We start from the raw sequence: 13,670 nt of genomic DNA on the forward strand, positions 1-13,670 counted from the left end.
ACAGCGTTGACAAACTTGCTTGCACTTTCTTAGTCTTTGCGCGTTCGCTTTGTAAACACTGGGTCTGTAGTTCCGCGTGACCTTTCAGCGTGATTCAATAGTAGGTAGCGTCGTGGACGCGCATCCCAGAGCCTGTGCTACACCAGCTTTTGTGCTTAAAATGTATACACATTTTTATTTTTCGAAAAAAATGACTGATCGTTTCGCTAGATAAGACTCTTCTTCCTCGGCTGGGATCATTTAGAGCCTTTGAAGCCGCATTTAAACTGCATTTTGGAAGTTCAAAATCGGGGCACCATATCAGTCCATTATATGGAGAAAAATCCTGTAATGTTTTCCTCAAAAAACATAGTTTCTTTACGACTAAAGAAAGAAACACATGAACATCTTGGATGACAAGGGGGTGACTACATTATTTGTAAAGTGTTGTTCTGGAAGTGAACCTCTCCTTTAAGGTCCTTTTTGTTTGAAACCCTTTCCAAACTGATCACATGCGAACGGCTTCTCTCCGGTCTGAACATCTGAGGGTTATTGCCGTTGTGAAGCTCCTTCCACACAGGGGAAAGGCTCCTCTCCAGTGTGACTTCTAACGTGGACTTTCAGATGACATTTTTGAGAGAAGCTCTTTCCACAGAATTCGCAGGTAAAGGGCTTCTCTCCAGTGTGAACTCTCATGTGGACCTTAAGGTTTCCATTTTCAGCGAAGCTCTTTCCACACAGTTTACAGGTGAACGGCTTCTCTCCGGTGTGAATTCTCACGTGATACCTGAGGTTTATTGCCGTCGTGAGGCTCCTTCCACACAGTTTGCAGGTGAAAGGCTTCTCTCCAGTGTGACTTCTATCGTGGGATTCAAGATGGCATTTTTGAGAGAAGCTCTTTCCACACTGTTGACAGGTGAACGACTTCTCTCCAGTGTGAATTCTCATGTGGCCTTTAAGATGTCCTGCTTGAGTGAAACTTTTCCCACATTGCTGGCATGTGAAAGGCTTCTCTCCAGTGTGACTTCTAACGTGGACTTCAAGATGACATTTTTGAGAGAAGCTCTTTCCACACTGTTGACAGGTGTAAGGCTTCTCTCTATTGTGAATTCTCATGTGGACTTTGAGCTGACCGTTTTCAGTGAAGCTCTTTCCACACAGTTGGCAGGTGAACGGCTTCTCACCAGTGTGGATTCTCATGTGGCCTTTAAGATGTTCTGCTTGTGTGAAACTTTTCCCACACTGCTGGCATGCGAAAGGCTTCTCTCCGGTGTGAACTCTCATGTGGATTTTTACATTTCTTTTGTCCATGAAGCTCTTTCCACAGAATTCACAGGTAAAAGGTTTATCTCCAGTGTGAACTCTCATGTGGACTTTAAGGTGTCCATTTTCAGTGAAGCTCTTTCCACACAGTTCGCATGTGAACGGCTTCTCTCCGGTGTGAATTCTCATGTGAACTTTAAGGTGCTCTTTTTGTGTGAAACTCTTTCCACACTGTTGGCAAGCGAAGGGCTTCTCGCCAGAGTGAACTCTCATGTGGATTTTTATGTATTTTTTTTCACTGAAACTCTTTCCACAGAATTCGCAGGTAAAAGGCTTCTCTCCAGAGTGAACCCTCATGTGGATTTTGACGTATTTTTTTTCACTGAAGCTCTTTCCACACTGTTGGCAGGTGAAAAGCTTCTCGCCAGAGTGGATTTTTAAGTGCCTGTTAAGGTAGTCCATTTTTCTGAAGCTCTTTGAACACTGATCACATCTGAATGGCTTCTCTCCAGTGTGAGTTTTCATGTGCTTTGTAAGTCTTGTTTTTCTGTTGAACCCTTTTCCACACTCTTGGCAGGAGAAATAACATCTAGTTCCAGTCTTTTGAGCAACGTTTCGTGAGGAAGTCTTTTCAGTCTGTGAGCAACTAAAATATTGTTCTCCATTTGTGAAATCATGTTTTCCATACTGATCTTTCTCTTCAGTTTCATTTAGTTCTTGACTCTCCGCTTTCAGTGCCATCATATCTTAAAAAAATAAAAAAAAAGACAAATACAAGTTAACGCCAGTTTTGTGGCACCAAACAACAGACATCAGGCTTAATTGAGAAAAAAGATGGCGGAGCACACAGACACAGCGCACTCACGTTCTGCTTTCAGCGTTTTTTACGTGTGTTTTTGTTTATATGTTTGTTTACAAATGTTAAGTTCAGCCGGGCAAATCACACTTACAACCGCCAAGATCTTCTGATCATAGGACTTTACTCTAACCAGGCTGTTACGAGTGAATCCATGCTGGAGGAGATAGCTAGGACTCCGGGTTCTCCGTTGAGTGTTATCTGTTAAAACACGGCCTGAAGGAGCCTCCTTGCAGATGCAGCACTGCTTTGAATGGACAAACTGGGACTTTTTTAAAGTCTCCAGACTTGGAAGAGTACACCTTAATTGCTATATACAGAACTGTGCTGGCAATGTCACAGTTAACAAAAGCATCAGGGTGCACCCTAACCAGAAGCCCTGGATGACCAAGGAGGTCAACACAGCAATGGACAATGGCCTTGCTCAAGGGTTTCACCTCAGCCATGGTATTGATGGTGGAGAGAGTGCTGGACATTCAATCCCTGCCAACCCGAGACTCAAACCCATGACCTTTGGGTAACAAGTCCAACTCTCTAACCATTAGGCCATGAAAAGATTGGAGATCTTTTGAAGGAGAATTGAAGGAGAATTGAGTACCACTTCACTAACAACAACCCACGGCTGGCGTGGCATGGCATCCAGCAAATCACCAGTTACAAACCCAGCAACCGCATGACTGTCAATGGCGACGCTGCCTTGGTAGAGGAACTCAACTTTTCTTTGCCCACTATGAGGTGGAAGCAACAGGGACAGTCAAAGCACTTCCACCTGCCTCAAACAGCCACAGCCTCACTTTGCGGGAGCATGTAAACCCAAGGAAAGCTGCTGGCCCTGATGGTGTGACAGGAATAGTGTGGAAGGTATGTGCAGACCAACTCCCTGGGGTGTTAACAAAGATCTTCAACCTGTCTCTGTCCAAATCCATCGTCCCATCCTGCCTAAAGTCTGCCACAATAATCCCACTGCTAAACAACAGTGCCATAAACTGCCTCAATGACTATTGTCCAGTCGCACTCACTCCAGTCATCACTAAGTGATTTGAGAGGCTAGTCCTACAGTATATCAAAGCCAGTCTTCCACCCACCTTTGATCCAAACCAGTTTGCCTACAGAGCGAACATAAGATGCTATCGCCACTGCTCTTCACTCTGCTCTAACCCACCTTGAACACCAGGGGAGCTATGTGAGGATGCTCTTCATAGATTTCAGCTCTGCCTTTAACACGGTCATCCTGGGCAGACTGATCTCTAAACTAGCTGACTTAGGTCTTTTCATCAATAGGGACTGTGTGGAAAGGGACCCCGTTTTCAAGTTCCTGGGCACACACATCCCTTCAGATCCCTCATGGACTACCAACACCACCGCAGCAGTTAAGAAGGCACAGCAGAGACTCCACTTCCTCAGAATCCTTAAGCAGAACCACCTGCAAGAGAAACTGCTGGTGTCCTTCTATCACTGCTCGATCGAGAGCGTGCTGACGTACTGCATCTCTGCGTGGTATGCCAACTGATCAGCAGCAGACAGGAGAGTTCTTCAGAGAGTCATCAACACAGGCCAGAGGATCATCGGCTGCCCGCTGCCCTCTCTGGAGGACTCGCTGCCTCAGCAGAGCAGCCAACATTTTGAAAGACCCATCTCACCCTGGACATCAGCTGGTGTTCAGCTCATGTACTGCTCAGCTCATGTACTGAACACTGCCAAACAATTTACAATTGACTCTTGGTCTTGACCATAATACCACAGAATATTGCACAGATGCAATAGTATTTTCAACTGTCGTCATTTGTTTACAATTTAGCTGTACTCCTGCACTACTGTTTTACATTTCCACCAGAGGCCGACCGATATTGGATTTTACCGATACCGATAACTAGGTTGGACCACACTATTAATCGACCGATAGTTTTTAAAATGGATACTGAACAGAAAATAGTGTTCTACTATTAAAAAAAAAAAAAAAAAAACCTACTGAACCATACTTTGTAAATGAATAAAAACATTAATTATATATTGATCATTACAGTTAGTTCATTGTTCATTAATATTAACAAAAGCAATTAAATTACTTCTATTTTACAACTTTTATCAATCTTAACGTTACAAATGGACTCATATTGTAAAGTGTTACCATTACATTAACAGTCAAGCTGAAGATGGCCATCTATAAATATCTACACAAAGGCCACAGTATTGAAATTGCATACATATGGATATTGGGTACTTTCACAGTTCAACTGCCTCTATTCTACATTTGTGGTTACCTAAGCAAAATAAAAAAAATATGTTAGTCACACAACAGGCAAAAGTGCAGCGCGGCGTCTAGAAGAACTCGCAGCTATCCGGTATCACACACACCGGATGTGTCACGTTCAATTCAAGTGGCGTCTACAAGACTTTACTTGATCACCAAACGGGCAAAAGTATACTGCTGTCCTTTCTCCACTAATGCAGCATCTAGTCAACAAATTCATCGCTTAGTAATGACATGAAAACATGCACTACAGTATACTGTACACACCGTTTCGTTGTCGATGTTTTAAATCCGTCTTTGAAGTGTCCCGCTCTGTGCAGCCCAGTGTCACGTGTCTAAACAAACGGCATGTGCCGTCAGTGATTTCCGCCACTAGAGGCCGCTCTCCTGCTGTATAACAAAGACTATAGGGACTTTGGTGTATAATGACGACCTTGTCAGCCGCTCCAGCAAAACCGATACATCGGTCGACCTCTAATTACCACTGTAATATTGCACTACTCGTTTACATTTTAACTGCATTCTTGCACTACATAATGCCACCGCAATCCAGAGATGTGCAACACATCCAGGTGTGTTAATATTTCACTTTGGCTGCTATGCCATTGTATCGTATTGTATCCTTTTATCACACTGTCCTATTGTTGTATATATTTATTTTGATCATATCCTGCACTTCAAATAATACTGTTTCAATTTCTTTCGATGTTGTGTGTGAATAACACCAAAGATTTTGACCTAATTTCGTTGTATTCTGTGCGATGACAGTAAAGGAATCTTGATCTTGATCTATCAAAACAAAAACCGTACGCAAGATCATGTACCCACTGAGCTACTGAAAGAGGTGTTACCTGTAATCTCAGAGCCTGTTGGCAATATTGATCTTATTTTGCTTTCTTTAGGACACATTCCAAAATCTTTTTTTCATCACGTTTGAATTCTGTGTGTTCAGGACACCGCTAAAGGTATTATGGAAAATGGTTTGGAACGTTAGTAATGCACTGGTAAAATGACAAAATTTTAACAGTCTAATAAGTCATCTGTTTAATAAGCAGCACAGCGTCTACTTCTGACTAGAAATTAAATTCATAGCTAGCTACTTTTTTTCAGAAGGGTAGCCTGAATGTAGCTTAACTACTTTATTTACAGGTAGCTTGTACGGAACGTAAAAACATTAATTACGCAATTGAAATAGCAAAAAGTTGACATGACAACTTACATATCATCGAGGCTGAGAAAAGAACACACTGCTGCAGACAACAGGAAAACGCCATAATCTGCGTTTTCCCATTTCGTAAGATGAATGTTTCCATGGCTTTAAAAATTACAGGTGCCTGTGTTTCACATGACTTTGGCCAATCAGTGCACACTCACGTCACTGAGAGTTCCTATATCTCTGGTTTAGACCACACTCTGAAGCAGGAGCTAATTTAGTTCCCATTAAAGGAACATTCCTAGTTCCTGCGGTGCGAACACACATGAATCTAGGTACTTCTGGCAATGGTTCTAGGAACTATGGAAAGGATCCTCCGTTGGGAAAGCCCCTTTAAATAACGCTTTATACAAAGCACACTGCTTCAAAACAGCCTTAAAGTTTTGAACAGGAAAATGATTCAGTGACACAAAGAGTTCAATCTGCTGTAAAGCAGCTCTTAACAGAACATAGTGTCATTGTTCAGCTGAGGCACGTTCATTTTTGATTATCAATTTTGCAATGAGTTCAATTCAGCCATAAAGAAAACAGGGATGTACAGTTGTGCTCGAACGTTTACATTCCCTTGCAGAATCTCCACATATATGGAGAAATTTTAACAAAATAAGAGATATTTTAAAAAATTGTATGTTATTTCATATTTAGCACCGGCCTGAATAAGCTCATGTAAGAGATGTTTACACAGAGTCCACTAGACAAAATAGCAGCAGAATTTATAAAAAGAACCCTGTTTGAAGCTTATATATCACTGAATATTAAGACTGTCTGTCGTTATCTGGATGATCCACACCTGTTTTTTATGTGTTGTGTTGGTTGTTCATGAGTCCTGTGTTTGTTCTGAACAGCTAAACTGTCCACTGTTTGTCAGAAAAATCCTCCATGTCCTGGAAATTCTTTGGTTTTCCAGCATCTGCTGCATAATTGAATATTTTCCAGCAGTGACTGTATGATTTTGAAATCTATTTGTCACACAGAGGACAACTGAGAGACTCTAGAACAAAAGCTGCAAACATTCACTGATGCTCCAGCAGGAAACACAACGCATTAGGAGGCGGGGAACGAAAACCTTTTCAATTTTGAAGGTCAGGGAAATTGTTCTGATAAACATGCAAACAGTTTCTGATGAATTTAAAATTCAAATGTAAAAAGATGAATTTAAAAACTGTACAGTGACTGCTGGAAAGGGTTCAGATATGTAAAAGATGCTGGAAAACCAAAAACAATTGCCGGACATGGAAGATTTTTTCTAAGAAACAGTGGCCAGTTTAACGGTTCAGGACAAACAAGGGGCTCATGAACAACCGTCACAACACAAAAAAACAGCCCCGACTCATCCAGGTAATGACAGATTCAGTAGTATGTACGCTTTCCAACAGGGTCATTTTAATAAATTATGCTGTTATTTTGTCTAGTGCATACATCTCTTATGTGAAAGAGCTTATTTAGGACAGCACTAAATATGTAATAACATACAATTTTTTAAATCACTCTTATTTCTCCATATATGTGGATATTCTGCAAGGGCATGCAAACTTTTGAGCACAACTGTACAAAATTATTCATACGTTCTTATCAAAAAATGATATTATAATATTATATTAATAATACTGAATATCCCCAAATAAGAAAGCCAAAGCTGACAGTTGCAAGGAGCCCAAATGCCATCAAAAATAAATAAATAACCTTGGCCCGCTCGATAGGAGCCAGCCATAAAGACTAAAGTGTCTCTGTTCTGTTCAGAGGAGGCAGCGACAGACACAGTCACGTGAAAGAGAAAGTGAACCTGCTTTGAACTGTATAATTGTGTGTATCAGGACAAAATATTTAAAAGACATCATCTAGTCCTTAGTAGTCTTTAAATTAGGTAAATACAACTTCAGATGAATAACAACTCATGACACAACGTGTGATCATGTGTTTATAAAAAAAAAAAAAAAGAAAAGAAAAAAAGGGGTGGGGGCATGGAGAAGATGATTTGCTCTAATGTAATATAAAGAAAACCTTTTTTTTTTTTTGCACTGTGCCGTTCATCATCGCTGGACCGACCAAATGATAAGTTTCCCATTCAGCCTCTTGTGTTCAAAGGGCAGACGGGACGGACACAAATCAACTTCTCCACTACTTCTTTTAAAACCGATTTCATCAGAATTGCTATTAGTATTATCCACACTGCAAGATCCTTATTTGTTTATTCAACTAAGTGCAGGCCTTTGTATAATATATGCAACAAACTGAAGATAAATGATGCATCCTAACACTAACCTTTAACCTTCAAGTACGGGACAATTCTGTATTTTAAGGAACGGGTGTCAACCCCAGTACTGTACATCATTAGAAAGGCTGGAGATGCAACTTTACACTATAATAATCTTATAGTAACTGTATCTGTGTCTTATTTGCTTTAGTTATGACGCCCACATGACATTCTTCAACAATATCATTCATTTCTGTAGAACCGGACGTTTGAATAAGGATCAAATGACAGGATCAGCTTTAAGAACGAAACCAACCTGTTTGTTCTTCAGCATCTTCATGTTTCAAGCTGAACACTTCTGCAATCCTGATGTCTTCACTCTCCTCCTTAATAAACGCCATCTTCACAGCACCGTCACATCCACCTCCGTCACTTCACCGGGGGGTTCTGAAAAAAAAAACACAAACTAAATTTCTGGATGTGTCTCATTCAGCTCCCTACATCAGTAGTCAGCGCACTAGTTAGGGAGTCACAGTGAGAAGTCAAAGGTCATAGAAAACACTGCTGTAGAACTGAACACTCATGTGTTAATCTGTGTTAAACTGATGCAAACAGTTTGTTCAGAGCCTGCAGCTCATAAACACAATGAAGACATTATTAGAATATTCTATTATTAGACCTTTCTATTGTCCTTCCGTTTCTTCAGGCTTTTTCAGCTCCGAGGTTAAAACGGAAGTGATTTGCCAAAAATCACTCAGAACTAGAACTACAAACTACTAAAAGAACACAAATTATACCAACAAACACATGACAGGTTTAGATATTCATCGTTTGCTCTTGGTATTTACTGATGTTTATATTAAATTCAGTAGTAAACTTCCAAAAAGCGTGTCGGGTGCTGAATTTGTTTTTGATCCGCTGATTCTGAACACAAGATCTGTTCAGTTCCTCAAGTGTGGATGTGCTTTACTCACAAACACAACACAACCATTACATTGTTTCATTCGATAACAGAACTTTCGTTTTTCTTGGTAAAACTATAAATTGGCGTGAACAGTTCGACTTGATTTTAACATTTTAAATGTTTAAAACACAAACCTTTCTTCAGGCGAGTTTGTTTATAACGCAGGAGCGGGTCGCAGCCGTGTGACGTCACACAGCCATTCCACAATAAAAGTCCCGCTCAAAACAGAAATGCACATAAAATACACCTACAAATGAAAACACGTATCAGTGGCGTTCAGAGCTGAATTTTTGCACAATATATTTATTTAAATAAAATCCAGTGAGAGTTTAAATTACATGAGATTCTGAAGAAACTATTAAGGAACTTTTTATTTATTGACTGATGTTTGTAAAGAGCTTGGTTATAACACATGTTTGTCAATATTTTTACAGCCACAGACTTACTCATTACATTACATTACTCCGGGGTAGGCAACATAAAACACAAGATTTTTAACTCAAGATTAACTGGATGTTCAGATTTTGAGGATCTTCTGCAGACGGGACACTCCTGAGTCTGAAGTTTTGAAGACACTCTTTACAGACACTGTGACTACACGATAAAACAACAGAATTCTTGAAGATTTCATGACATACAGGACAAGAAACAACAATTGTTTTTGAATTTTTTTCTGGAAACAATAATATAAAACAAAAAGTAACTGTGCAATACTTTTATCCCCTTTTTTACTTTAAATAATTTATTATGAAATGTCCTATTTGTGTTTTAATGGTAGGGTAGACCGGGTACATTTGAAACACCTTAAATAACTTTAAGTGTGCGCAACAAGTCTGATCCTATCCACCTTATTTTTCCCATAAGAGCGGCTGCAGTCATTTCTAAAATTTTTGTGTCTGGCTTCCGGTCTCATCCGCTTCCAGCTATTTTTAGCTGCACAAAAAGCTGGTTTTGCTGCTTGATATTGCAAACTCATGTGTTTTACCATATTATTTTAATGTTTTATCTTAATTATGAACACACTGGTTTGTAGTGCAAACTGTTTTACTGTTTACCGCACTTCGATATTCTTCTGGTTATTTTCCTATGGTGGATTATGAACCGGACGGCTGACACATTACCAGGAAACAGCTTACTTCCGCACTGAAAAATAAGGTGGATTGGGGATCTGTGATATTTTTTTCACACATGTGTATTAGTGTACTAATTCGAAGTACATGTGCTTCTCCAGTCCGAAGATTTCAGCGAAAGTTTTTTTTTTCTTTCAATGTATGTTTTTCATTACACCACGTCCCTTCCTCAGCTGTACTCGGGTACTGTTCCCGACATGGGTACAGTTGTGTTATGGCAAATATGACCTACTTATGGATGTTAATAATTATTAATATTTTAGTAGACAAGTAAAGGAAATGTCATATGAATAATCACTTCTTTTCAGTCCCTAGTTTTGGTGTAGTAACAGAAAAAGCAAGTGTACCAACTGTACCTGGTGTACTCTACATTATTTGTGTTTTTAAAATTGCACTGAATGAAGTTGCACTGCAATTTCACTGTATCTAAATACAAAGACAATAAAGCTGAACTGAACTGTTTGTCATTGGTCAGATATGATTAAGATGATTTATTCGAACCCTTCATCACGTGTTTTAATAATTTCTCATTTTTAAAGATGAATAAATGTCCTTGTTTTGTGATCTGATGTTCAGATCAACAGTCTCTTACTCGTGTGATCTGGATTAAATATTGAAACATGATGAAAGATGAAATCAGGAAGATCCAGACCTACAGATTACTGACTATTGACAGGTAAGATCTTCAGAGAGGTAAAACTATAATTACAAAAAAATGGAAAGAGTGTTTGGGTGAAGGTGGTTGTGAATGTGTGTAGATGTGTGTTAGTTACAGGATCAGAGAATGACACCATTCCTCCGTCATAGTCCAGATTCACTCGCACACGATCAAGATCCTGATAAACACGAAAACCAGAACCTAAAGAGAGTCTATATGGATCATACCACACACTCCAGACATTGTTGAAGAAATCCAATCTCTTCCTCTGGTTTGATGCTGTAGTTACTCCAAGACTCCAGAATGAACAGCCTTTAACCTCCACATCCCAGCAGTGTGTTCCTGAGTTAAAACCCTCTGAACCCAGAACACAGGAATAATAGTCAAATCTCTCTGGATTATCAGGAACAGGTGGATTGTTCAAGCTGTTTCTCACACCGGTCAGATCATCAGACAGAACGAGACGTGGATGAGCCGTGTTTGGATCCAGAATGACAGGAGCTGATGTAATAATATATAAGAAATAATGATTTAGAACTTGTTAAATCATCCAAACCAACAACATGTAAACTGTCAAAAAAAAGGTACAGTTCTGTCGCTGTGGCGGTACCCTAAAGTACAAAGTGAAAAGGTACAAATATGTACTTTCAAAGTAGGCTACTAAAATGTACCTTTAAGGTACTAATATGTACTATTTAGGGGTAGGTAAGGTACAAAGTTGTACCTTTTCACTTTCTTCGTACCATAGTACTGAGACTGCTCTTATTAGAGTTACAAATGATCTACTCTTATCATCCGATCGTGGTTGTATCTCTCTGTTAGTGCTACTGGATCTTAGTGCTGCGTTTGATACTGTTGACCACAACATTCTCTTGAATAGACTTGAGAATTATGTTGGCATTAGTGGTAGTGCATTGGCATGGTTCAAATCGTACTTATCTGACTGTCATCAGTTCGTGGCAGTAAATGAAGAGGTATCATATCGGTCTCAAGTGCAGTATGGAGTACCACAAGGCTCAGTGCTAGGGCCATTACTCTTTACGCTTTACATGTTACCCTTGGGTGATATCATCAGGAAATATGGTGTTAGCTTTCACTGTTACGTTGATGATACTCAGCTCTATATTTCTTCACGGCCCGGCGAAACATACCATAAAAAAAAAAAAAAAAAACATAAAAAAAACAATTATCACCATAAAAAAAAAAAAAAAAAAAAAACTATCATTATCAGATAAAATCACTGCTGGGACTTTCATGAGACTGAAAATGAGAGTCCAGCACACTGAATTGTGGGATTTTTTGTCTAAGTGATGTACTGATTGTGGTGCAGTAGATGATCTGGTTGTTCACACATAATGCTGAAATCTGTCATTATCACATCATCATCATCATCATCATCATTTCCATTGTGTGTGTATAAGAGCTCAGATCTTCTGCAGTCAGACTCACTGTTCTGGACGACGTCCTGCATCTTCTTCCAGACTCTGAACGGCAGGTTGCCCAAGTAACGCGGCACTCGAATCAAAGCTCCAGAAGGCGTCTGTGGATCCGGCTGTGAGATCTGGACTCTGGAAGAACATTCAGGAGTCAGAACTGCAGTGGCTTTGGATCAGAAGCAGAGAGACCAGAGACACCAGCAGATCACTCACCTTTCCATTGAGACTGGAAACTCCTGCAGAACAAACACACCACTGATCATCAATCAATCAATCAATCAATCAATCAATCAATCAGTGATCTGAAATCAGACCTTCAGAAAGCAGACGTCACTGGTGTTCATCATCTCCGTGTCTTTGATTGTGTGTGAAAGAGCTGAGATGTGTCTGTTGATCTCCTCCAGCTTCTCCTTCATCCTCTGCTTCTTCTGCTCCTCTTCCTCCCTCAGTGCAGTGATTGTAGCTTCTTCTTCATCTCTGAGAAACTGATGAAGCTTCTCAAACTCCTGTTTAATCTGACGCTCTGTGTGCTCAGCTTGAGACTGAAATCAAACCACATTCACTTCAATCATCTCCATCAACACAATCCCATCATTCACATCTGAGAGAAACTAATCCATTATATTAAATATATCAGATCATAACTGTATATAGTGATCCTACAGCTGCAATCACAATGACTCTCCATTCTGTTTCCTCACCTTGATGTGTTCAGCTGTTTTCTCAAACTCTCCTTTCATTTCTTCATTGTGTTTTAGTTTGTCCTGTAATGATTTCAGTGTTGTATTGAGCTCCTCCTAGAATTAAACAAGATAAAAACACATAAAACACCAGATTACAGTGAAACAAGAAGAGAAGACGATACAGTGATATGATCATATAATGCAGTGCAAAAGTATTTGCCCCCATCCTGATTTCTTCTGTTTTTGTGAACATCTCATACTAAACTAATTCAGAAATTAAAACCTGTCATAAAACAAACTCAACCTGAGTGACACAAAGCAGAGTTCGTAAACGACAATGCTATTTATTAAAGCAAAATTAGTTCTCCAATACCAACTGGGTCTGTGTGAAAATCTATTTGCCCCCGTAGTTATTAATTCCCCAAATCTCTGAAACTTTATTGATAATGGAGTTCAGCTGGACTAAACACAACCAGCTCTGATCAATCAAATCAACACTAAAACAGGACGCTTAAAACAACATGAAGTTGAAAAACTAATTTGTCTCACCTTATAAGAAGGAATAACTTCTTCAATGGGTCTGACTGCGTGATTGTCGTGTTTTTGTGAATTCATACACACTACACACACCGGCTGTTTGTCCTCCAGACAGAAGAGTTTGAGTTTCTCACTGTGTAAACTGCAGATCTCCTCAGATCCTGATGAACGCCCCTCATTTCTCTCCTTCAGGAACGACTCACACAAGTTTTTTAACACAAGATTAACTGGAGGATCAGATTTTGAGGATCTTCTCCTGCAGACAGGACACTCCTGAGTTTTCTTGGTTCTCCAGAACTGTTGAAGACACTCTTTACAGACACTGTGACTACATGATAAAACAACAGGATTCTTGAAGATTCTCTGACATACAGGACAAGAAAAATCATCTTCAGATAGTGACGCCATTTTCACTCTTACTAAACTTTACTTTACATAAAGTTCACTTTCTTTACTGATTCTTTATTGGTCTTGTCAGTAGAGAAGAGAGTCAGTGTGACAGAAAG

The 13,670-nt window shown here is 39.7% G+C and overlaps 2 protein-coding genes across 2 annotated transcripts; both read right to left on the bottom strand.

Annotated features, from left to right (window-relative positions):
- Positions 1 to 284: 284 nt before the first annotated feature.
- Positions 285 to 8,956, bottom strand: LOC127159465 (gastrula zinc finger protein XlCGF57.1). Its single transcript, XM_051102276.1, has 3 exons — positions 8,855 to 8,956; positions 8,073 to 8,203; positions 285 to 1,988 (listed from the first exon to the last, which is right to left on the bottom strand). Exons 2-3 carry the CDS (start codon positions 8,155 to 8,157, stop codon positions 529 to 531), a joined length of 1,545 nt encoding a protein of 514 aa, XP_050958233.1. The 5' UTR covers positions 8,158 to 8,203; positions 8,855 to 8,956; the 3' UTR covers positions 285 to 528.
- A 92-nt stretch (positions 8,957 to 9,048) lies between these two features.
- Positions 9,049 to 13,670, bottom strand: LOC127159467 (nuclear factor 7, ovary-like). Its single transcript, XM_051102277.1, has 6 exons — positions 13,177 to 13,670; positions 12,646 to 12,741; positions 12,259 to 12,486; positions 12,158 to 12,180; positions 11,958 to 12,076; positions 9,049 to 11,009 (listed from the first exon to the last, which is right to left on the bottom strand). Exons 1-6 carry the CDS (start codon positions 13,570 to 13,572, stop codon positions 10,510 to 10,512), a joined length of 1,362 nt encoding a protein of 453 aa, XP_050958234.1. The 5' UTR covers positions 13,573 to 13,670; the 3' UTR covers positions 9,049 to 10,509.

The sequence above is a fragment of the Labeo rohita genome, unplaced genomic scaffold (genome assembly GCF_022985175.1).
Source record: "Labeo rohita strain BAU-BD-2019 unplaced genomic scaffold, IGBB_LRoh.1.0 scaffold_219, whole genome shotgun sequence".
Lineage (NCBI taxonomy): Eukaryota > Metazoa > Chordata > Actinopteri > Cypriniformes > Cyprinidae > Labeo > Labeo rohita.

Excerpts from the sequence above, each read along its gene's own strand:
- LOC127159465 (XM_051102276.1), bottom strand. The coding sequence starts at position 8,157 with ATGGCGTTTATTAAGGAGGAGAGTGAAGACATCAGGATTGCAGAAGTG. Across the intron at positions 1,989-8,072 it reads AGATGCTGAAGAACAAACAG|ATATGATGGCACTGAAAGCG; the intron begins GTTGGTTTCGTT and ends TATTTTTTTAAG.
- LOC127159467 (XM_051102277.1), bottom strand. The coding sequence starts at position 13,572 with ATGGCGTCACTATCTGAAGATGATTTTTCTTGTCCTGTATGTCAGAGA. Across the intron at positions 12,742-13,176 it reads AAGTTATTCCTTCTTATAAG|GAGGAGCTCAATACAACACT; the intron begins GTGAGACAAATT and ends GTTTAATTCTAG. Across the intron at positions 11,010-11,957 it reads GCAGGACGTCGTCCAGAACA|CTCCTGTCATTCTGGATCCA; the intron begins GTGAGTCTGACT and ends TTATTACATCAG.